The sequence below is a fragment of the Micromys minutus genome, assembly GCF_963924665.1.
Source record: "Micromys minutus genome assembly, chromosome: 21".
NCBI classification, from domain to species: domain Eukaryota; kingdom Metazoa; phylum Chordata; class Mammalia; order Rodentia; family Muridae; genus Micromys; species Micromys minutus.
In genome coordinates this window covers 48,864,011-48,886,912 of record NC_137956.1, presented here as the reverse complement: position 1 = coordinate 48,886,912, position 22,902 = coordinate 48,864,011, and the positions used below count along the sequence as shown (strand labels likewise).

Here is a 22,902-nt window from a genome sequence, read left to right as displayed (position 1 = left end):
TTGGATGATCAAGATAGGCACAGAGATTGACTTATTAAAATTCTTTAACAGGAGTTGGAGAGATGGCTCAGTGGTTAAGAGCACTGACTGCTCTTCCAGAGGTCCTGAGTTCAATTCCCAGAAACCACATGGTGGCTCACAACCTTCTGTAATGGGATCCGATGCCCTCTTCTGGTGTCTGGTATGTGTGAGGACAGCGACCTTGTACTCATATAGAAAAACAAACAAATCAAAACAAAACGACCTTTTAAAAAAAATTGACAGTTTCACGCATGTGTAACATGAATTTTAGTTGTTTTCGCCCCCAATGTTCCTCTCATCCCATTTCCTCTCCCGTAGAAACTGTTCTCCCAACAAGACTCCCCTCACTTCCCTGTCATGTTTGTGTGTGACCCACTGAGTTTAACTAAGGTTGTTTGCACGAGCACAGGTGAGAGGCTTTTTACCGGAGCGCGGATCGGTACCGCATCCCAGAAGACAGTGATATCCCCCGGGGCTTACATTTCCAAAGATTTAGTTTTATTTATTCCCATGCACCTGTATGCAGGTCCCATGAAGGCCAAAAGGGGGCGCTGAGTCCTATGGAGCTTGAGTTCCCAGCATTCATCAGCCACCCAAGGAAGGCAGCAGCCCCTGAATTCCAGTGCCCTCAGCGAAAGACTTCTCAGGACGTACTCTTAACCACTGAGCCATCCTTACGGCACCCACGATGGTTTCTTTTTAATCCGTTTGGGAGGGGTGGGGGAACCGGATGAAGCTAGGGTCTCGTGAATGCTGACCAAGCAGGCTACCGCAGAGCGACATCCCAACCCTCCTTACCTTCTCCTTTACCGAGTTCACAGACCCTTTGTTTAAACAGTGGCTTATAATTTACCCAATTCTTTTTACAGTTCTCCACAGATGAATCCAAGGACAAAGGACAACATTTCTGGCAGGCAGGGTGAAGGGCACGTTGCAGGTGTCCAAGCAGGGAAGTGAACCAAGAAGAAATGAGACTAAAAACCCCGTTCAGATCGACGTCATCAACCTGACTTGGACCCGGCCTCGGAAGTCTGATGCCCAGACGTTCATTGCCAGCATATTTAAAACACAGTTCAATTTGAAAGAAAAAAAAAGTTTCCTGGTGCAATAATATAATCCCTGATACACAAGAAAGCATAATTGTATAGAAACTGAATTCAAGGTACTTATCATCTCTTCCAAGAAGATGGGTTCTAGAGACAGGCTGCCTGTACCGGCCTAGAAAAGGATTTTGACCTTGTTTTGGTCATACAGATAGTGTGGAGGCTATTTGAGATATTAGCCGTTGTGTTAGGGTTCTCTAGAGTCACAGAACTTGTGGATAGTCTCTAAATAGTAAGGGAATTTGTTGCTGACTTACAGTCTGTGGTCCAACTCCCCAACAATGGTTGGCAGCAGCTGCGAATGGAAGTCCAAGGATCCAACAGTTGCTCAGTCCCACAAGGCAAGCAAGTGAAGAAGAGAGAACCTTCCTTCATCCAATGTCCTTCTGTAGGTCTCCAGCAGAAAGTGTGTCCCAGATCTGGGACTTGCTTTGTCCCAGATGACCTTGAACTCAGAGATCTCCTCCCCTTAGTGTTCTGGAATTCATAGCCACTATGCCTCAAGATCTCCATGCCAAGATTTGTATTTCCCAACTTCAAGATCAGGATCACAGGTGAGCCTTCCAATTCTGGATTGTGGTTCATTCCAGATATAGTCAAGTTGACAACAAGGAATGAGGAGTAGCCACTTCAGCCGTCCCTAGTCCTGGTTGTGGAAGCTTTGGGTCCTGGCTGTATGGGCCACCTAGATTCCTAGCCACCTCTAGTCCTGGCTGTAGAACTTACAGACAACACAGATCACCAGGCTTGTTAATCGCCCCCAGGCCTCCTGGACAGAAGAGTAAGTATGTTTTCCTATGAGGAGACAGCTGTCTCCATGTGACTGACACTTATGGTGTCCCTGGATGTCACCGGTGCAAGTCCTATGCCTCCTGACAAAAGCCAAAATACACCCAGACAAAACCTCCAAAGTGCTGTTTCCTAACGTGGCTGACTCTGTCCTACTCACCAGCCACCGTAGCTGGTGAACACCCGTAGCTAGCTGAGCAGACAGCTCGGCAGGTAAAGGCGCCACCAGGCCTGGTGACCTGAGCCTGATTCCCGGACACTTACAGAAAGGGACAGCACCTACAAGTCGTCCTCTGGCCTCACACACACTGCGCGGCACACGCTCACTCTCACGCACAAGCAAACAAATAACTGTCAGAATAGAATAACTCTCCAGGCCGCGGTGCACATGCCTTTAATCCTAGCACTCAGGAGGCAGAGGCTGGTAGATCTCCGTAAGCTCCAGGCCAGCCTGGGTGACACAGCCGCACATGTAGGAAGTGAATGTCTGCTGTGGTAGTTATGGTGGGCAGTAGATGGCACACACGCTGCTGGAGCAGAGATTAGTCTGGTTTTGTTTTTATTCTTCTCTCACCACTATGTAATCAGAAGCTCTGTGTTATTTTACATCCCTCTTGAGTCAGACCAGACCTGACTACGTGACATTAAATGTAAGTGACTTAACTCTTCCCTTCTAGCCGTCAACACTTGGGAAACGAGAAAACACTCTTTTTCTGCAGCCACTTCCCAGAATGCACCAGTCTTTTTTTTTTTTTTTTTTTTTTTTTTTTTTTTTTTATGGAGGCTTAATACTGCTTAGGAATAAGCGAAGCAGGAGAAGGAAGATTCTCACTCTTCAAAATCCGGCGCGAGAGACTGGGTAGGTGGCTCCGCACTCGGGACTCGCAGCTGCCCTTGATCTGTACCCAGCACCCACGTGGTGACTCACAGCTATCTCTAACTCCAGCTCCGGGGCTTCTCATGTCCTCTCCAGCGCATGAGCCACTTTCCTGGATGAGTATTGCCACAGTCCCTCATCAAAGGAGCCTGCCTGTCTTTACAGCAAACGGAAACCATCACAGAAAACCACAGCCAGACACAATGCAGAGATGAACAGATTGTGAGGGGTCCAGCACCAACAGATACGCCTACGTCTCAGGAAAGATCTCAGAAGAGGGGGACAGAAAGATCTTTAAGAGCCAGGAAAATTTGAAGTCTGCAGCAAAGCCTCCTCTCCTGGAACTGTCTTCATAAGCAAGACCAGGGCAGTGGACCAGTTAACGTGGAAAAAGGGACTTTTTACAAGGCTCCATCAGTAGATAAAGAACTACAGGCAGCTGCTGACTGCTGGGGGGAGGAGCATTCAAGCCGGGGGGCGAGGCTCACGTTGGCTCTCAATCACAGAGTGGTCAGTCTAAGTACCAGTTACAAAAACAAGAAAAGCAGACTCAGAGGGTTGTACTTATATATATGTGTGTGGGGAGGGTTGTATTTCTGTGTGTCTTTACATGTAAGTATGCATATGTGTGTGTGCCTGACAGATATGCACATATATACATGCATATGTGTGCACACTCACACATGCCCATCTGTATATATATGCACACACATGTATATATAGATAGATAGATATAGATATATATTGTGCATGAACCACCTTTGCTGAGTAAGTATAGCTACCATAACTCATCAAAGGAGCCTGTCTTTAACAGCAAATTTTAAAAATTAAAAATTTAAATTAAAAAAACCAGAAACCATCAAACACATCTAGACCCAATGCAGAGATGTTATGTATGCATACACATATATACAGACACATGGTAATATTTATATACATATATGTATGCAACCCAACAGATAAAGGTTATTGCAAACATTTCTCCGGTGCCTTGCAGGTTAATAAAGCTCTGTCTTAATCTTTGTCTCTCCTGGCATAAGGACCGGGAGGGACAGCCTTGTGAAGTCAGTCTCTGATTCAGGTAAGTGATGGAAGACAGAATACTTTCCTTCTCAGTCACTATTGGCCAAAACAATCACTGAGCCGAAGTGTCAGGTGTGTGCGTGGAATGGTCCACCTTCAGTCATAAACATGGCGGAGTGGTCGCCTAGAGGACTCTGTCCTATCTCTCTTCCAACCCAGTTCTCAAGCACGGGAAAGAGGGAACAAAGGAAAGAGATTGCAGGAGGACAGGAAGGGAAGAGCCAGTATCTGGTAAGCAATCTGAGACTGTCACCCATGCAATGCTCAGAGGGATAAATACCTTCTTCAACTAATTCAAGTTCCAAATCTCTTAACTAAACACCAGACAACTGAGTAAAAGAGAAAGTTTGCTGCATTCGTTTTATCGATTAAAAAAAAATAGGTACATTGATGTTTTTGAGTCGTATTCCCTGGAACTGGGGTTACAAACAGTTTTGAGTTGTGGTTGCTGAGATTCGAAGCTGGGTCCTCTGGAAAAGCAGCCAGTGCCCTTACCCACTCACTGAGCCACCTCTCCAGACCCTGATTTACTTTATTTCATTTGTTTATTTCAGGGCAGGGTCTTGTTCTGTAGCTCTGGACAGAGTTGGACAGCTCCGTGGACCAGGACCTTGGTTCCTCTCTGGTTGCTTGGGTTTCCTCACCCGTGACTGCTGAGTCCCAAGATCTCCAGAGATGGAAGCTATGTTACCCTTATGACCTTTGGCATGCTCTACCTTTGATGATAAACGTGTCTTGATGGTCTTCTAAAGATGTCTGTCTGTTGTTATCATAAGCCTGCCTGACCTCAAGAGAATCGCATGGGCCTCCTTTCCGCTAGAGGCAGTCCCGTTATAAAGAGAGCATCCATGACAGGAAGCACAGGTAGGTGATATGTCCCGGGACTGAGCGAACACATCTCCAGGACCCTCCGGAACTCAGATCCTCTTCGGTGGAAGGAGGAAACTGCATGCAAGCCACACATTTTAGAAGCCATCCCGTGCAACCAGACGCGATGGCTTTTTGGAACTTTGGAGTTTGAAGAGTAATGGACAGTATCTGACAACCACGAGGCCTGGCCAGCTGTTCGTCAGCAACCTGTCTCAACCAGATGTGTGCTCTGTGAGAATTTATCCACATTGTAAGATGCAAAATGTACACACACTTATATCTGTGTGTTGAGTATATGCACACATATGCACGCTTACACACACATACACGCGTGTGCACACACACACATACATGTATACATGTGTGTGCATACACACAGTATTTAGCACACAGTTTAGCACACAGTGACTATAAATACAAGAACTTCTTTTAGAATGAGATGAGTAGAACCAGGTGCTGGTGAGGCAGAGGCAGGAGGATCTCTGTGAGTTTGAAATCAGCCTGATCCACAGAGCAAATCTCAGGACAGCCAAGGCTACACAGAGAGACCATATCTCCAAAGAAAGAAAGAGGGGGGGGGAGGAAAGGAGAGAGGAAGAGAGGAAGGGAAGGAAGAAAAGGGGAAGGGAGGGAAGGGGAGAGGGGAAGGAAGGGGAGGGGAGGGAAGAAGAGAAGAGAAAAGAAAAAAGAAGAGAAAAAGAAAGCCTGTTTGCCAGGTGTTGACATGCATGCCTTCATATCCAGCGCTCAGGAGGCAGGGGCAAGCAGATCTTTAAATTTAAGGTTAGCCTGGTCTACAGAGCTAGTTCCAGGACAGCCAGGTCTACACAAAGAAACCCTGTCTCCAAAAAAAAAAAAAAGAAAGAAAGAAAAAGGGGGACTAAGGTTAAGGTGGCTTCAGGGCCACGGCGATCCTGCAGGATAGTAACATGCTGCCCCCTACTGGGAGCTGAATGTAATGCCGCCTATTTCGAATTTCATTTTCTCTCTCTAGAACAATACGCCTTCCCCTACCTAGCTTAGCCTAGCCACTTGCACTTTATATAAATCTTTCCTGATGATCTGTTTCTCTGTCTGTCTGTCTGTGTATGGATATATATATATATATATACATATGCCTGCCTGCCTGTCTGTCTGACAACAATCCTGGCCCCTGTATTAATTCTCATTTGAATCTCCCTTGTGTCTGTTCGCATGGCTCAAACTGTCCTGTCCCCTCCTGGAGTTTGCCAGGGTTGGCATTCTTCACCTCTTGCTCTGCCGGGATCCCTCAGGACATGCTGTGGCTCCTGGCAGGCCCTCCTGGCAGCCGGTCTTACCCACACTGCACCACTCTTTCTTCCCAAAATAGCGTTTTGTCTCTGCATGGTCTCCAGCTAGTCTCTGGCTGCAACCTCTCCCCAGCCAAATCTCTGGTCTTCCTCCTCCCGGGTCCAGCACTGAGCCATTAACCAGCCATCCAGGAGATCACCAGCCCTCAGACTCCTATGTGTGCAGGGAATGCAGCTCAGTCCTCTGACTTCCAGCTCTCAGTGTGACTCGTGGGCTCTCTCCTGTTCAAAGCCATCATGCCGCTGTCCTACCTACTCACTCTCCAAGCTGGACTAATAAAAAAGAGCCTCGGTTTTCCGTCTCCTGGACAGCGTCATACATACAGCTCGGTGTGCTGGCTGGGTTTTATATCCACCTGACAGGAGGTAGCGTTCCCGCCCTCACTTCCTTGAGGTGGAGGAGCAAAAGAGACGAGCTCATGGTGCTTCGCCTCAGCAGTAAAACCCCACGACATCGTGGCTTGTCACGGGGAACTTTTTCACGTGCTCTGTTGCTGTTCTTTGAGACCCATTCACCGTTTATGCATGATTGTAGGCATGCTCCTGCAGCCGGCCGCGTTCTAAATCTTGTCAGGGGCTGGAGAGATGGCTCAGCGGTTAAGAGCACTGGCTGCTCTTCCAGAGGTCCTGAGTTCAAATCCCAGGTGTGTCAAGGACAGTGTGCTCATAATACATTAAATAAATATTTAATGTGTGAGTACTCTGCTGCATATACACCCGCCCGCCAGAAGAGGGCATCAGATCCCATTACAGATGGTTGTGAGCCACTAGGTGGTTGCTGGGAACTGAACTCCGGACCTCTGGAAGAACTTCCACACAACCAGGATTCTGGGGTGGAGGATGGGGACAAGGGCGGGAGGGGGGTGTCCGAGTTGCATCTCCCGGGCCCGAGCTGACAACAGGATGGTATTGACACCATAGAAAAGATTCACGCCTGTCATCGCCTCTGTCATCTGAAGGCACGTGGGATTCAGAAGGAAGACCCGACACTCGCAGCCAGGGAGGGGCCCGGCTTCCCACCTGTTGCCCTGGACTACTCACCGCCCTCTCCCTGCACCACTACCTGCCCTTGGGGGTTGGGGGTGAAGCGGTGCAGGGTCAATGGCAGACTCTGGGAGCAGCAAGCTCTTCGGACGCTCCTGCCAACTCCTTCATTCCCCTCCACCTGTGCCCCATTGGTCCCAAAAAAGCATCGCTTCTAAACAGCAGTTCCCGATTGGCTGGCATTCAGCAATCCACGGTCTCTCAGGCCGTCCTCAGTTAGGTCTTCCTGCAGGAGATGCTTTTGCGGCTCCACGGCCCCCATTGTTTACATAGCGGTTGGACCCGCCATTCCTGCTACACCCACCTGGTACAAAACGCCTCTTCCGTATTTTCGGTGGCATCTCTCCACACGGGCCTGCGTGCCAAGTAAGTGATGAAGCCTGCCAGGTCCCCCAGGGCTCCGTGTGACTGGGGAAGAGACAGGTGCACGGTCTGTCACTCCATCTGCGACCACAAAGATGATGACTCCAGGGTCAGAAATAACCCCACAGTCAGCTTCCATGTGTGGGTCCTCTCAGCCATTCCCAGAGAGTCTGGGTTCTGAGTCAGAGGGAAGGGTCTAGAAGGAGCCACAGACCCGGGTCATTGGGCTGGAACACCTCGGATCTATCATTCAGATTTTTTTTGATAATTCAAGGGCCTGTTCCTTCAGAAATCTCTCTCACCCCCAAGTTTACTTCCCCCATAGCTTCACAGACTTGGGCTGTGAATAGATGGGAGACAGGCCCTCTTTGTTTTTTACACGGAGAGAAACAGGGGTTGGGACTTCTACATAAAGATGTCTCTGGTAGTGAGAAGCCTAGCTCTGCCCTCAGGAAGCTGCTGGACTTTGGGCACGGTGGAACACATGTGGCAAAGATAGTTCAGCACAGAGAGAGGGGGCCTGCAGGGGAAGGGGACAGGATCACTTATATGTCAAGTGTCCCCCCTATTCATCTCCTCAGAATAACCTAGATGTCTCCATCCACAACTGAGTCACCCACCCCAGTCTTCCGGGCAGAGTTGGGATGAATGGGACTCCTCCACCCTGTCCCTCCCCAGCCCAAAGGACTTGTAACTGATTCCCCAGGATGGAAAAGTGACTTCCACAAGCCCTAAAAATAACCAGACCACTTAATACTCCCAACATAGCCTCTCCCCCGCCCCCATCCTCACCCACCCCCACCCAGCCAGATAAAAGCAGCCGCCTGACTGGCAGAGAACAGAGACCCAGAGCCAAGGTAGAGAGAGGCGTGGGACCCAGGGACAGAACAAACAATAAAGAATTCCAGCAGAGCGACAGACCCCAAGGATAGACACACCAAAAACACTCAGACGCCAGCCAGACCCTTGGTGAGTACCCTCCCCTCTGGTGTTATAGGCAAGGCTACCTCTCTAACCCAGGCCCTTTGACACCAGGCCGGATGGTGTCAGGAGGGTGTCTATGGGTAGCGGGTTTCGGGAGGATGTGGTACAGGGACAGGCTCCCCAGAGAGAAAGGCACCAACACTTCTCTCTAGAAGGTAGCAAGTGTTTGTATGTCCTCAGCAGTTGCTGTGGTGACCTCAGGCTGGCCCAAGGAGCTGTTAAATTCTGATCTAGTATAATCGAGAGACAGTTTCCAGGGGGTCATCTGGAGCTTTGTGTTTTTTTTTTTTTTTTTGTTTGTTTGTTTTTTTTTTTTTTTAAGAGTTTCTGCTTACTTTGTGTGTGTGGGTCAACGTGTCATGGTAGAGGTGTAGAGATCAGAGAACATTGTTTCTCTCTTTTACCATGTATGTGGTTCCCGGGAATAGAACTCTGATCCTCAGAAGTAGCAAGAGGTGCCTATACCACTGGCCCATCATCCTAGCCTGGAGTTTCTATTGGTTTTTTGTTTTGTTTGAGACAGGATTTCTCTGTGTAGCCCCAGCTGTCCTGGAACTCGATTTGTAGACCAGGCTGGCCTCGAACTCAGAGATCCACCTGCCTCCGCCTCCAGTGTGCTGGAATTAAGGTGTGTGCCACCACGGACAGCTGAGGCTCTGATTTTTCAAATGCAGCTATGGGCCTGTGACATAGCTCAGCTTACCTAGCATGCACAAGAAAACAAAAACAAAAAAAAGTGACATTGTATGTTTGTAATCTGTCTTGGGAGGTGGAGGCAGAAGGGTCTGAAGTTCAAGGTCACCCTTAACTACTTACTGCATTCAAGGCCAACCTGGGGTAGATGAGATTCTGTCTGGAAAATAAATAAAACTGCTGATATGGGCCTCCTCTCGTTTCAGGGCTCCCTCTCAAGAAGTCTGAGACTTCGGGAAAGAAAGAAGAGAGGAGGAAGGTAAGAGACCCTGGATAGCCAGAGCCAGAACATGGTCACAGTTTTGGCATAAATGACCCCAACGATTCTATGTCCAGGCTAAGCTGTGAGCAACTTTCCTTGTGAGGCAGTTTGGGTGCAATGACTTTGTCCCAAGCCATTTTTTTTGCCCCATGGGGAAATCCTCTAACTAAGCCTGGGTGACTCAGAATGGAGAAATTTGGATGTGCCCAGTGGTAGGCATCTAGAGCAAGCTGGTGCCAAAGAGGGGTCTGAGGTGGAGGTGTGTGGTAGTCAGCAGTGCCAAGCGACTGTCTCAGCATATGCAGACAGTCTTTGAAACTTACTATAACCTAAACCTGCCTCCAAAACTGCCCTTAGGAGGCTCAGGCCAGATGAGAATTAAGCCAGGAAGGCCAGGAGCCTGAAAGCCTGCCTCAGCCTTTTCTGAGTCCTCAGCTGAGCCTCCATGGGCAGCCCCTGTCCCCTCGATGGGCTTCTGTATCCCCTAATAACAGGCCATTAGATTCATTGGCCTCAATGGATTCTTGTGTGACCTCTTGGATCTCTGTGACCCAAGCAAGGATTCTGGGGATCCCTGGGGGCAGCTGGAGGTCTGTACGGGAAATCTGCCCAGGCCACCCTCCTGGTGACCTGATAGAGCAGAAGTGGGGACAGGCATGAGTTTGTGTGTGGTCTCCTACTCAGGGACCACCCGGAGGTTTTGCTTGGGGTTCTGTAAGGGGATGTCAGATCTTGCTTCCTCTGGACTCTCATATCCTTGATGGACAGCCCAGAGAAGGAGTGGAGCCAGCAGCCCTTCCTTCTTCTGTCTCTTGTCACCAGCGTTCCTGATTCACCCCACACCCTCAGGTCCCTTTGAGTGATAGTTATTCCTAGCTTGGCCTACAGGTCAAATAAATACCTTAGCCCTTCACAGGACGCAGAAGGCAGCATCTTCCAGGAGCTCGAAGTACAGAAAGAGACGGCATGGGGCGTAGGCTCACCTGGCTGAGCTGGAACCTCCTCTGAATGCCATGATATCTGGCTGAGGCCTGGACCTCAGCTATATTTAGTGCCAAGTGCAGGGCAGAGCAGTGACGGGGGAGGGGCATATTTTACATTCTTTCCCTAATGGCCTCTGGGGACTGTCATAACACCTGCCACAAGACAGATAGGACATACATGAAACAGACCAGAAGATGGCTGGTGGAGTGTGAAGCCTCTGGGGTGTGATGATGGTCGGGGAGAGGCAGGCCTTGCTGGAAGCTGATGCAGGAGAATGGTCAGGATCTAGATTCTGGTTCCAGCCCTGTCCTAGAGACTCGCCAAGCCATGCCTGCTGGTACACACGGGGAGGGCATTCTGTGAGCCAGGGCAGGGCTCTTATGTCCAGAGCTGCTTTGGCAGAAGAGACCCTAATCCCACAATCCTCTACCACACACATACCCTGGATACATCACCTTCCAGTTCTCCTAGGGATGCAGGACTAGAGGGGCGCACGGCGAATAACAAAGCCCGCACACCCAGTCCTGCTACTTCCTGGGGTTCAGGCCTCCCGTAAGGTCTAGGGACTCGAAGTCAGCACAACCTATAACTCATTCTGCAAGATCTGATCCCGAAACTCAAGCTTCTTGTCCTTAATTGTAGAGAGCTATGGGGAGAAAAGAACTCAGGAGACAGTTAGCGCAGGACTGGCAAGGTGTCTCAGTTGGGAGAATGCTTGCCTAGAATGCACGAAGTCTGAGTCCAATCCCTGGCATGTAGGCTGGTGGTACATTCCAGAAATCTCACATTTGGAAGGTGGCGGCAGGGGGAAGCTCAAGGTCACCCTGAGCTATGCAGAGTTTGAGGCCAGTCTGGGCTACTTGTCTACATGTAAAAAGCAAACCATGACCTGTAATTCAAATAGTGGCCCTGCCTAAACATGAGCGATGTCTTCTCTATTTCCCCAGCAAGGGCGTTGGATCCAGGGGCCTGGGAAAAGTTGAAGAGCGCCAAGAAGTGGAGGTTACAGAAAGGTTTCTAGTAAACATGCTGATCGCGCCCTCTGGTGGTATATGGGGGAATTTCACCATTGTAGGAAATAAGTCTTCATTTAAGGGCGCCTTAATTCAGCCTTCTCCCCACGACAGCACTCTTAGGCGCACTCTCTTGGGAGTCTGCCAGGGATAAATGATTTTGACAGAGGGAGATGTAGGTGATTCATCCATCTTTCCTACTGGATTTTCAGATCTCTCCAGGGGCTGGAAAGAATCTCCAGGCCAGCCGTGTCCTGACTGATCCCAGTGAAACCAGGTGAGACTAGGAAGCAGGTATTGATGAATGGATGGACTGTCGTACACCAGACAAGCAGTGGCAGAGTGAGCCCCAGGCTAGATCTAGAGATGTGAGGACCCCCTTAGTAGTAGTCACATAGTCCCTAGCCTTTCTCCCCGGAACGCCAGGGACACCTCACTTAACTTAGCTTCTCTCCTCCTTCCCAGAAGGATGACCGATGCCCAGATGCAGGTGGCTCCTACACCAACCATCCAAATGAGGACTGGAGAGACCCTGTCCCTCCCTCCTCCCTCAGCCCAAGAGGATCTACCACCACCGCCCCCCAAGGAAGCCTTCTCCAAGTTCCAGCAGCAGCGGCAAGCCAGCGAGCTCCGCCGGCTCTACAAGCACATCCACCCTGAGCTTCGGAAGAACCTCGAGGAGGCTGTGGCAGAGGACCTGGCCGAGGTACTAGGTTCAGAGGAGCCCACTGAGGGTGACGTTCAATGTATGCGCTGGATCTTTGAGAATTGGCGCCTGGACGCCATCGGCGATCGCGAGAGGCCAGCCGCCAAGGAGCCTGTGTCGGGCGGCAACGTTCAGGCCACCTCTCGAAAGTTTGAGGAAGGCTCCTTTGCCAACAGCTCGGATCAGGAGCCGGCGGGACCCCAGCCGTCAGGGGGTGATGTCCAAGCCGCCAGACAGTTGTTTGAGACCAAGCCACTGGATGCGCTGACAGGCCAGGGGGAGGAAACGCCGACAACCACGAAGGAACCTGCAGCCACCGGAGATGTACAAGGAACCAGAAAACTCTTTGAGACTAGACCCCTGGACCGGCTGGGCTCCCGCCCCTCTATCCAGGAGCAGAGCCCTTTAGAGCTGCGCTCAGAGATCCAGGAGCTGAAGGGTGATGTGAAGAAGACGGTAAAGCTGTTTCAGACCGAGCCTCTGTGTGCCATCCAGGACTCAGAAGGCGTCATCCACGAAGTCAAGGCTGCCTGTCGGGAGGAGATTCAAAGCAATGCAGTGAGGTCTGCTCGCTGGCTCTTTGAGACCCGACCTCTGGATGCCTTCAACCAGGACCCCAGCCAGGTGCGGGTGATTCGGGGGATCTCCCTTGAGGAGGGAGCCCTGCCGGACGTCAGTGCAACTCGCTGGATCTTTGAGACGCAGCCTCTGGATGCCATTCGTGAGATCTTGGTGGACGAGAAGGACTTCCAGCCGTCTCCAGATCTCATCCCTCCTGGCCCAGATGTTCAGCATCAGCGACATCTGTTTGAGACCTGTGCCCTGGACACTCTGAAGGGCGAAAGAGAAACAGAGGCAAAGGCTCCACCCAAGGAGGAGGTGGTTCCTGGTGATGTCCGCTCTACACTCTGGCTATTTGAAACAAAACCCCTGGATGCCCTCAGAGACCAGGTCCAAGTGGGCCACCTACAAAGGGTGGGCCACCAGAACAGTGAGGGGCTTGTGACTGAGTGTCTGTCCAGTAATGGTACTTCAGCATTGCCTCTGTCTCAGGGTGTCCCCCAGAACGATGGGTTGAAAGGGGACGTGAAAACCTTCAAGAATCTTTTTGAGACCCTTCCCTTAGACAGCATTGGGCAGGGTGAGCCTTCAGCCTCCGGGAACATAGACAGAGGACAAAGGACTGATTCTGCCGAGCAGCCCCAGGATGCTGACACCCCCATATATGCTATGCAGGACAGTAGAGGACAGCTTCATGCCCTGACTTCTGTCAGCAGAGAACAGGTAGTTGGAGGTGACGTACAAAGTTACAGGTGGATGTTTGAGACACAGCCCCTGGACAAGCTGGGTAGAAGCCCCAGTACCATTGATGTGGTACGGGGCATCACTCGGCAGGAAGTGCTGGCTGGGGATGTTGGTACCACTCGGTGGCTCTTTGAGACACAGCCACTGGAGATGATCCACCAACAAGAGCAACAGAAACGAGAGGAGGAGCAGGGGAGGGGTCCAGGAGCCGCCCCTCCTGAGCTCCCTCAGAAGGGTGATGTGCAGACCATCCGCTGGCTGTTTGAGACCTACCCTATGAGCGAGTTGGCAGAGAAGCAAGAATCTGAGGTCACAGACCCTGCGAGCAAGGCTGAGGCACAGTCATGCACCTGGATGTTCGGGCCTCAATCTCTGAACCAGGCAGAAGGCTCTGGGGAGCAGCACCTGCAAACCAGCCAGGTCCGGGCTGGAGACAGACAGACAGACAGGCACGTCTTTGAGACTGAATCTCTGCCAGCCTCAGGCCAGTCCAGTGAGAGAAAGCCTGTAAGGTACTGCAGCCGAGTGGAGATTCCTTCTGGGCAGGTATCTCGCCAGAAAGAGGTTTTCCAGGCCCTGGAGGCGGGCAAGAAGGGGGTACAGGCGACCACAATAAGCCCGGCATCCATCCCCATGGGCTCTGTGCATAAATTCACCTGGCTCTTTGAAAACTGCCCCATGGGCTCCTTGGCAGCTGAGAGCGTCAGAGGGGATAACCTCCAGGAAGAACAGCCCAAAGGCTCCGGGGACCATGGGACACCAGAGAGGCAGGAGACAGAAGCCGAGAGAACCCTTCGGACTTTGCATGCCACCCCTGGTATCCTGCACCATGGAGGCATCCTAATGGAAGCCCGAGGGCCAGGGGAGCTCTGCCTTGCCAAGTACGTGCTCCCAAGCTCGGGGCAGGGGCGCCCCTATGTACGAAAGGAGGAGCTGGTGTGTGGGGAGCTCCCCAGGATCGTTCGTCAAGTGCTGCGCCGGACAGATGTGGACCAGCAGGGACTGATGGTTCAGGAGGATGCAGCTGGCCATCTCCGGCTCCACCCACTCAAGCTGCCAGGGCCTGGTGACCCTGGGAATATTGAAGACATGGACCCTGAGCTCCAGCAGCTGCTGGCCTGTGGCCTGGGAATCTCTGTGGCAAAGACTGGGCTGGTGATGCAGGAAACAGGACAGGGCCTAGTGGCACTGACCGCCTACTCCCTCCAGCCCCAGCTAAACAGCAGGGCCCCTGAAAGAAGCAGTGTGCAGCTACTGGCCAGCTGCATAGACAAAGGAGACCTGCGCAGCCTTCACGGTTTGCGGTGGGAGCCGCCAGCCGACTCAAGTTCAGTACCAGCTTCTGAGGACTCCCAGAGGCTTCCCCCAACTGAGAGCGTCATACATGTCACCCCCTTAGACTCTGCCATGGAGATGGGGCAGCTGAGAGTCTCAGGGTCCACACCCTGCCCACCTCTACCTCGTGCAGCTGGAAAAGTGGCCCTTCCGAATGGGACACCTGTAGCCCAAGCTCCATTGCAGGAAGCAAGAAGGCAAATGGACATCAGCCATGCTGGGCAGAAAGGGAAGGCAGCCTCAGGAAGACCAGAAGGAACCATTGCTTCCCCTTTAGGGTCTGGGGCTCCAGATCTCCAGGAAGCCATGCGAGGTCTGCGTTTGGCGACCTCCGAGGCCCAAAGCCTGCACCGGCAGGTTCTGAGCAGGCACCCACAGGGCTCCGACCCCACAACCACCTCCATACCTGTCCAAGATGTTCTGCAAGTATCCACTCCTCCCACTGGGCCTACAAGGGAAGCCAGGATCCCAGCGGTCCCCAGAAAGGTCAGTGGGGACCACAAAGCAGTCCCCAAAGGGCTGCCTAGGGGGCGGGTGACCATACAGGATGGAATCTATGCTGCTCACCCTGTGAAAACCGCTGACCCCCCTGGGGCTATCCAGCCTTCTGAAAAAGAGCCCCAGTCAAGGGACAACCCAACCCAGACAGACCAAGGTCAGAGTCCCAGGCTAGGGTATCATGAGCCTGAGGGTCACACACAAAGGGCCTGGGGACCTCTGGGGAAAATGATACCCCAAATCTGGCCCGAGTACCTCCAGGCAGCAGACACCTCCCCGAAGACTATCCCTCTAACTCACCACACTCTGCCATCTAAACCTCAGGCTGCAGGTACCAACCTGCACTCCCATAATGCCTCTGTTCCTCCCCCTCCTACTCTCTCAGCTGCTGTGACAGAAGAACCAGGCCACCCAGCTCCAGGCCACCACCAGAAAGACTCCATCCAGCAGGCTGCCACGCCCCTGCAGGAACCCCTTCTTCATACTCACAACAGACTTGCTGGCCAGAAAACCCCTGAAGGGTCTGAGACAAAACTCTCCAAAGCGCAATCCACCGTGCCTCCGAGAAAGAAACCCCCAGTGCCTCCCAAACCTGCACATCTAAGCCATGTCCACCCACCTCAGTGGCCGCCCAAGCCCTTAGCGGGTTCTGCCAGCATCGCAGAAGCCAGACAAGACCCCAAGCCAGGTGAGCCAGGTGTAGCCAACCCTGGGTCAGTCAAAGCTCCCACCACAGAAGGCCAGGACTGCCTGCCTCTGACTGAATGCTCCAAGGGGCAGAAACAACCTCTGCATCAGCATCCACTCAGCACTGTGGCTTCCAGGCCTAGCAGGGGTCAAAGAGCCGGCAGCAACAGCCAGAGCCCTGAGTCTCCTAAGTTGGACATTCTCAACAATGACTTCAGCTCACCACAAAAGCACCCCAGCTCCCCAAAAGAGCAGCCTATGGACTGTTCCAAGCAGGGGACCCCTGAGAGCCTAGAGGTTGCACAGGGCAGCCATGAAGACCTCCAGGGCCTCCAGAGCCAAGAGCAAACCCTGGAGAAGGAAGCAACTCACAGCGTGGATGTGCAGGCCCTGCGGAAGCTCTTTGAGGGTGTACCCCAGCTGGGAGGGGATGCCCCTCAGGTTCCCACTGCTTCTCACAAGACTGAGGCCTCAGTGGAACAGGCCTTCGGGGAACTGACTCGGGTGAGTACAGAGGTTGCTCAGCTGAAAGAGCAGACCCTAGCCAGGCTGCTGGACATCGAAGAAGCGGTGCACAAGGCTCTTAGCTCCATGTCTAGCCTCCAGTCTGAGGCTCACACAAGCAGCCATCCACAGGGACCTGCAGAGGCTCCGAGCGTGCGCAAGGTCTCCACCAGTAGCAGAGCCAGACCGACAGGCTCCAACCAGGCAAAAGACCCACCTGTACTCAAAAACCAAGAAAAGGTTGGGAGTCATCCCGAGAAGCAAGGTCAAGACAAGATCAGAAACCATGCAGAGGCCAGAGGTCAGGCAGCAGTGAATGTCCTGCCCTCCGGGAGACCAGAGACACCAAGAGCTGAGCCTGGACTCCAACAAGTCTCGCCTTCCTGTGAAGGACCCTCCCCTCCAACTTTCATCTCTACCCAGTCAGCTACAAAGAAGCTTCCGGAAGCTTCTAGCCCTCAGGGAAACCATTACATCTCAGGGAAAAGTACACACCTAGCTCAGGACATGGGCCAAGACCTGCTCTACCAGAGAGATACCCAGGATCAGGCTGGGACACAGGAGATGGTCATCAAGAGCTCTGTGCCCACAGGGCAACAAAAGAATGTTCTGGAATTCCAGACTGGGTCTGCTACCTCCAAGGCCTATGGAGCCAGGAGAACAGTGAGCGAACAGTATGAGGAGATGGACCAGTTTGGGAATACAGTCCTCGCTTCCTCCACTACCATCACCCAACAGGCAGAGCCACTGATGGACCCCGGCCCCCAGCCCCGCCTCCACACTTCTCCCATGTTAAGGCAGTTCCTACACAGCCCCTCCAGGCTCAACAGCAACCTGGCAGAAGCTGAGATAACATGGGTTCCCTGTAGCCACTTCCATCCAGCTGCCCAGTGAGCCCCTCTCTCTCCCACCAGTCTTGGGTTCCTCCCCCAAAGCTCTAGGACTGAGTCACGGGCTTACCAGCACATGTGGAACAAGGACCGAGAAAAATGGGGCCTTCAGAGAGCTGACGAGGGAGGGCTGTTTGCCTTGTCGGTTCCGGTTCTTGGAAAGGGACAAGAAAAGTAAAACAGACGTCCGCGGGAAAGCCGGATGGGTAGGACAGGACCTGACAGGTGCTCCTGGAGAACTAGCCCACGCTAGCTCAGCTCACGGTCGCACATGCAAGTCTGCACCTCACTGCCTAGATCTGGAGGGACACCCCTCCACTGTGTCCCCCCCCATGGTCAGCCTTTTTCTTTGGTTATGGAATCTGGCTGTCTTGATCCCTGATGAGGACCCAGGGCTGAGCAGACCAGACGTGACACTGGTCTCACAGAGACTGGACCGAAGGCTCCAGAAAAACTGGGTGCCTTCCTCTTCCTCACCAATGATCCAAAGGGCACAGAGAGAGCGCTAGCGGTCAGTAGTGTTCCTAGAAGCTGAATACACCACCCTTCCTGATCCCATCACCCCCACTCCACCCCGAATGGGAAAAATGACCCAAAAATAAACCCAAAAGAGATCCTGTGCTCTGTGTGTCAGACTGAGTATGTGCTGCCCCGGTGTCTGCGTTCACAGTGACGGCCATGACACCAGGTGCCTGTTCTGGCGGGAGAAACACAGATGCAGAAGATACAGCAGTCCCCAACAGCACGCGACAGAAAGCAGGCCTGGCCCCTCCCATGTTCTGTGTTATTTGTATGCACACGTCCACCACACTTTATCCACACACATACAGCACATACATATGCACATGCCATGTACCACTCTCATGCATGTACACGTATGCACATGTGTGCCACAGACCTACATGCCGCTTATGCCCCTCATCTCTGCCTCCCTCCTGATGTCCTTAGACGACATTCCAGGGGAAATTCTTAAAATCCTGGTCCAGGATGGGCGAACAGCCCTGTACAGCCAGGGAGGAAAAGGTAGACATTCCCAGCAGAATTCCCATGCCCAGAGTGGCTAGGCCATTTCTCGTTCACAGAGGGCACTGTGTGCCGAGCAGAGGGTGTTCTTGGGAAGGGAGTGATCAGATCCAGGCTGGGAAATGCAACAATTTTCGTGAAAACCGTTCTCCCTCTCTCGAAAACCACTGAACATCCCATGTCAGGTCCACTGTGGGTCACGGGGATGACAGCAAGGTCCAATGGGTGCTGCCTCAGGAGAGTGACAAGAAGGGTGACATCAGAAGAGGGTGAGTGCCTGACTTTCCACTCAGAAGACATGACTCATGCGTCATGGCAGTGTGACCATGACAAAGAATAGCCTCAGAGAGGAGGCAAGGGTGGACCTTCTTAAGGAAGAAGCATCTGATACCTAAATGTCATGAGAGCAGGACTCGGGGTAGGTGGTGCGTGCATGCAATCTCAGCATTTCGGGGGAGGAGTCAGGAGAACCTGAAGTTCTAGGTATTGTTAGCAACTAGTCAGTTTGAAGTCAGCCTGGGCTGCATTAGACTGTCTCAAAAGAAAGGGTGTGGGAGCTGGGTATAGTGGTGCACCCCTTTAATTCCAGCATTAGGGAGGCAGAGGCAACAGGTCTCTGTGAGTTCAAAGGCAGCCTGGTCTACAGAGCAAACTCTGGGTTAGCCCAGACTACATAATGAAACACTGCCCCCCCACAAAACAAAACAAGGTTTGCCAGTGGGTATAGAGTGATGTCTTGTTCAGCTAACATGCATAAGGCCTCAGTAAATGTTCCCTCAGCTTGTTTCTCTTCTCCACCTTCCACAAGCTCTCACTTGGCCACTGGTCCCAGCAGTTTATCACAGGAGTGTTCTCATCCTAGTCTGTCAGTGGGTGTGATTGTGGCTACAGCCCTGTAAGGACTGTGAACTGATAGTTGTTAATAAGCCTTTGCCTGGCATTCATGCTTAGTACTGCAATTTAGGGGAGAGCTTTGTTTTCTAAAGTTCGAGACGCGGTTTTAAAACAGTATGCAGACCAAGCTAGTCCTGAATTTGTACTAATTCTCCTGCGCCCTAACCTCCATCGTACTGAGGATTACAAGTGTGTACTACCCTGCCCAGCAGCCTTGGTTTTTTTGTCTGTTTGTTTTATTCTGTTTTGAGAGTCTCGTATCAAATTGACTGGCCTCAAAATTGCTCCGTGGCTGAAGATGATCTTGGGCCCCTGATCTTGTCTCTACCTCTCAAGGCTAGTCATTTCTCACCTGCAGGGGGCGTGTGCCTGGTGTTGTTCATCTTGGTTACTAGTCAAATGAGCATACAAATGAACGAAACGATTGAGTCAATCTGTGGATTCACGCTACTGGCATTCAATAGCGCTCCGTGCCAGGATCTGTTCAGGGTGCTAAAAATAGAGATGAACAAGGCAGAATTCATCCCTGACCTCACAGGGCTGACACAGACAAATATATAAGCAGATTAGGTCATTTTACACAGAAAACTGTGTGTGAAAAACAAGGTCAAGCTGAGTTTGGGTGGTCTAGGAGGCCTTGCCGCACAGCTACCGGAGCAGAAGGGGCGCGAGAGCGCAGCTGCAGAGCAGCGGATGCAGAAGCCCCGCCCCGCTCACACCTGCAGCCGCACCTGCCCAGGCTCCGCCTCTCTCCACACCCGCGGAGCGCGCGGCGCCCAGACCCCGCCCCCACAGCCGACGGGGCGTGTTCCCACGGCCGTCGTCGTCAAGGTGATGGTGACGTCTCGGGCTGTAGAGTTCGGAACGTTCAGGCGGTGGCTGGTTGCCAGGAAACGCCCGGCAGGCGTGCTGCCAGGGCTGGCTCCACGAGCAGACGCCGGGCGCCAGGACGCGCCGTCCCGGCCAGCCCTCTGCGCGGAGCCTCCCTCCCAGATTCCAAACGGATGCCGGTTCCGGGGCTCACCCGGGAGGGCGCCTGGTCCCTCGATGCTCTGTCCTTGCCTGCGTCTGGAATTCGTCCTCTGCTTCCCGCTACCACCCATCCCTGCTTCCCCACTTTGATACTTTATATCAAAGTAAAATCTTAAAGGCCTGGGCAGAGATAGCTCTGCAGATAAAGGCGCCTTGTGGTGCAAGCTTAGCAACCTGAGTCCCGACCCAGAACGCAGGTAAAGGTGGAAAGCAGAAAATCTACAAGTAACAAATGTTATCCTGTGACCTCCACACACATCATGCACACACAATAGTCAAAGATTGAAAGGTTTTTATTACTAATTTTGCAAATGCGTGTCTGTGTAGGTATATACGTGTGACTATAGGTTTCTACGGGAGCTGGAGTTTGGCCGCCATCCGTGCAAAGAACTGAACCCCATCTTGTGGAAAAGCAGTACAAGTTCTCAACCTCTGAGCCATCTCTCCAGCCCCAGTAACAATACATTTCTTAAATTAGCTTTAAATGTTAGAGTCAAGAGTGTGGTTCGCTCCTGTAACTCCAGTCTCTGGGAAGCTGAGGTGAAATATTCTGCCCTTTTGAGACCAAGCTGACTATATAGTAGGTCCCTGTCTCAAATATAAATATAAGCCAAATATAAGTAATTATGTGGAGCTTTTTTTAAGTTTTGAAAGGGGAGAGTAGCTCACTCATTTAACCCCTCCCTTCTTTGGGAGGCAGAGGTAGACAGATCTTTGTGAATTGGAGGCTAGCCTGATCTACATAGTGAGTTCCAGGTCAGCCAGGATAACATGGGATCTTGTCTCAAAAATAAAAGTCTAAAAATGTGGCTTGGTGGTAAAGCATTTGCTTAGCATGTTCAAGGCCCTGGGTTCAACACACACACACACACACACACACACACACACACACACTTCACTTCTCCCCTGGCTGCCCAGGTTACTAGGTCTGGAATCTAAGCCTGTCAGACCAGAATGGCTTGTCTCTCCACATTCTTCTCCAACCCCCCCAGGCCCCTACTGCTCTTTACCCTCCTCCTCCAGTCATAAAAACATACCAGTTGGTTCCTGCCCCAGGACCTTGGTCCTATCCATTTTTTTTTTTCTAGAAGATCTCCAGATCTTCAGTGGCTGAAATCCTTCTCGTTTTGATCTCAACCTAACTTCCCATGTGAAAGGCTGTCCACCTCAGTGATGTAATGGTCTTTCCTCAGGGCATAACAATCTTCCATCACCAGCACCAGCACCAGCACCACCTAGGAGTACAAATTACCTTGGATCGGTAGCCATGGCAACTCACTGAGCAAAACAATACAGAGTTACAAGTACCTTAATAGAGAGTTAACTTTCCCTAGAAGGAGGGAGCTAAAGGTCCCAGGAACCTCACCTAAGATTCCAGCCATGACCCCTCTCACTCCCTAAACCAGGCTGCAAGTCTTAAAAGAGAATATACTGAGTGGAGGACTCCAAGGTGACCCATGAGCTCAGGATCCATGACTAGGAGGGACTCTTCCATGATGTAGCTGTCACCCACGCTGCGTGAGTAACTCTCATCTGTGCTCTGGAAGTTAGTCCAAGAAACTCATTTGTCTTGCAAGTCAGACTTGGGTGGGATTGTTACTGTGTTCTTGTCTCTCCAGGAAAAGTTACCCACACACCCGGCCCTTTCCTCCTATCTAAACAGGAAGGACCTCCCCCGTGTTTCCATGTCCTGTCAAGTTTTCCCTAAAACCTATTAACCTATAAACTGAGGGCAGGAGCTGCCAGGCTGCAGGGCTGCAGAACCACAGCGGGGTGGGGCTTTTCTTTCCTTTATCTCTTTCCCTCTTTCTCTTTCTGTTACCGTTATTGTTTTTGCTGATTGCTTGCTTGTTTGTCTGAGGTAGGGTTTCTCTATTCTTGACTGAACTGCAACTATGTACAGACCACGCTGACCTGGAACCCACCAAGATCTGCCTGCCTCTCTCCCTCCCTAATGCTGTGAAGAAAAGTGTCTCGCGCGTCAGGAGGCTTTTATCTCTTTTCTAAGCGTGCTTCCTTTCCCACCTGGGCTCTCTCCCCAACATTTGACTTCCACGATCTTTATTTGAAGCCCCGCCCTCACCATGTGTCTGACCTCCCTTCCAGCTTACATGAATGACATGGTCGTTTCTTCTTTTCTCCACCATCCCCCTCCTCCTCCAGGCCTCTGGGTTTTTTTTTGTTTTGTTTTTTTTTTTAAACTGTAATAAAACTGTCCTTGAGCTTTAAATTTTTTCGGGGAGCTGGAGAAATGGCTCAGTGGTTAAGAGCACTGACTGCTTTCCAGAGGCCCTGAGTTCAAATCCCAGCAACCACATGGTGGCTCACAGCCATCTGTAATGGGATCGGATGCCCTCTACTGGTGTGTCTGAAGACAGAGACAGTGTATTTATAAATAATAAATATTTTTAAAATCTTTAAAAGACATGTAGGTGTACATGCACATGAGCTCTCATACATACATACATACATCTTTTATTTATTCTCTTTTTAAAGATTTATTTATTATATATAAGTACACTAACCAGCTTCGAGTGCTCCAATACTATGCCCTCTTCTGGCCTCTGTGAGTACTTCATGAATATGAGCATAAACCTGAATAAATGAATCC

General features: G+C 51.5%; 1 protein-coding gene across 3 annotated transcripts; it reads left to right on the top strand.

Moving 5' to 3' along the window:
* The first annotated feature begins 8,327 nt into the window (after positions 1–8,327).
* XIRP1 (xin actin binding repeat containing 1) lies at positions 8,328–17,961 on the top strand. Of its 3 annotated transcripts, XM_080934045.1 has the most exons (5): positions 8,328–8,450; positions 9,365–9,417; positions 11,630–11,694; positions 11,883–15,249; positions 15,647–15,782. In XM_080934045.1, exons 4-5 carry the CDS (start codon positions 11,887–11,889, stop codon positions 15,653–15,655), a joined length of 3,372 nt encoding a protein of 1,123 aa, XP_080790171.1. In that variant the 5' UTR covers positions 8,328–8,450; positions 9,365–9,417; positions 11,630–11,694; positions 11,883–11,886; the 3' UTR covers positions 15,656–15,782. The 3 variants fall into 3 exon arrangements, with proteins under 3 accessions (XP_080790171.1, XP_080790169.1, XP_080790170.1); XM_080934043.1 differs by having other exon boundaries at positions 11,883–17,961; XM_080934044.1 differs by lacking the exon at positions 11,630–11,694 and having other exon boundaries at positions 11,883–17,961.
* Positions 17,962–22,902: the final 4,941 nt, after the last annotated feature.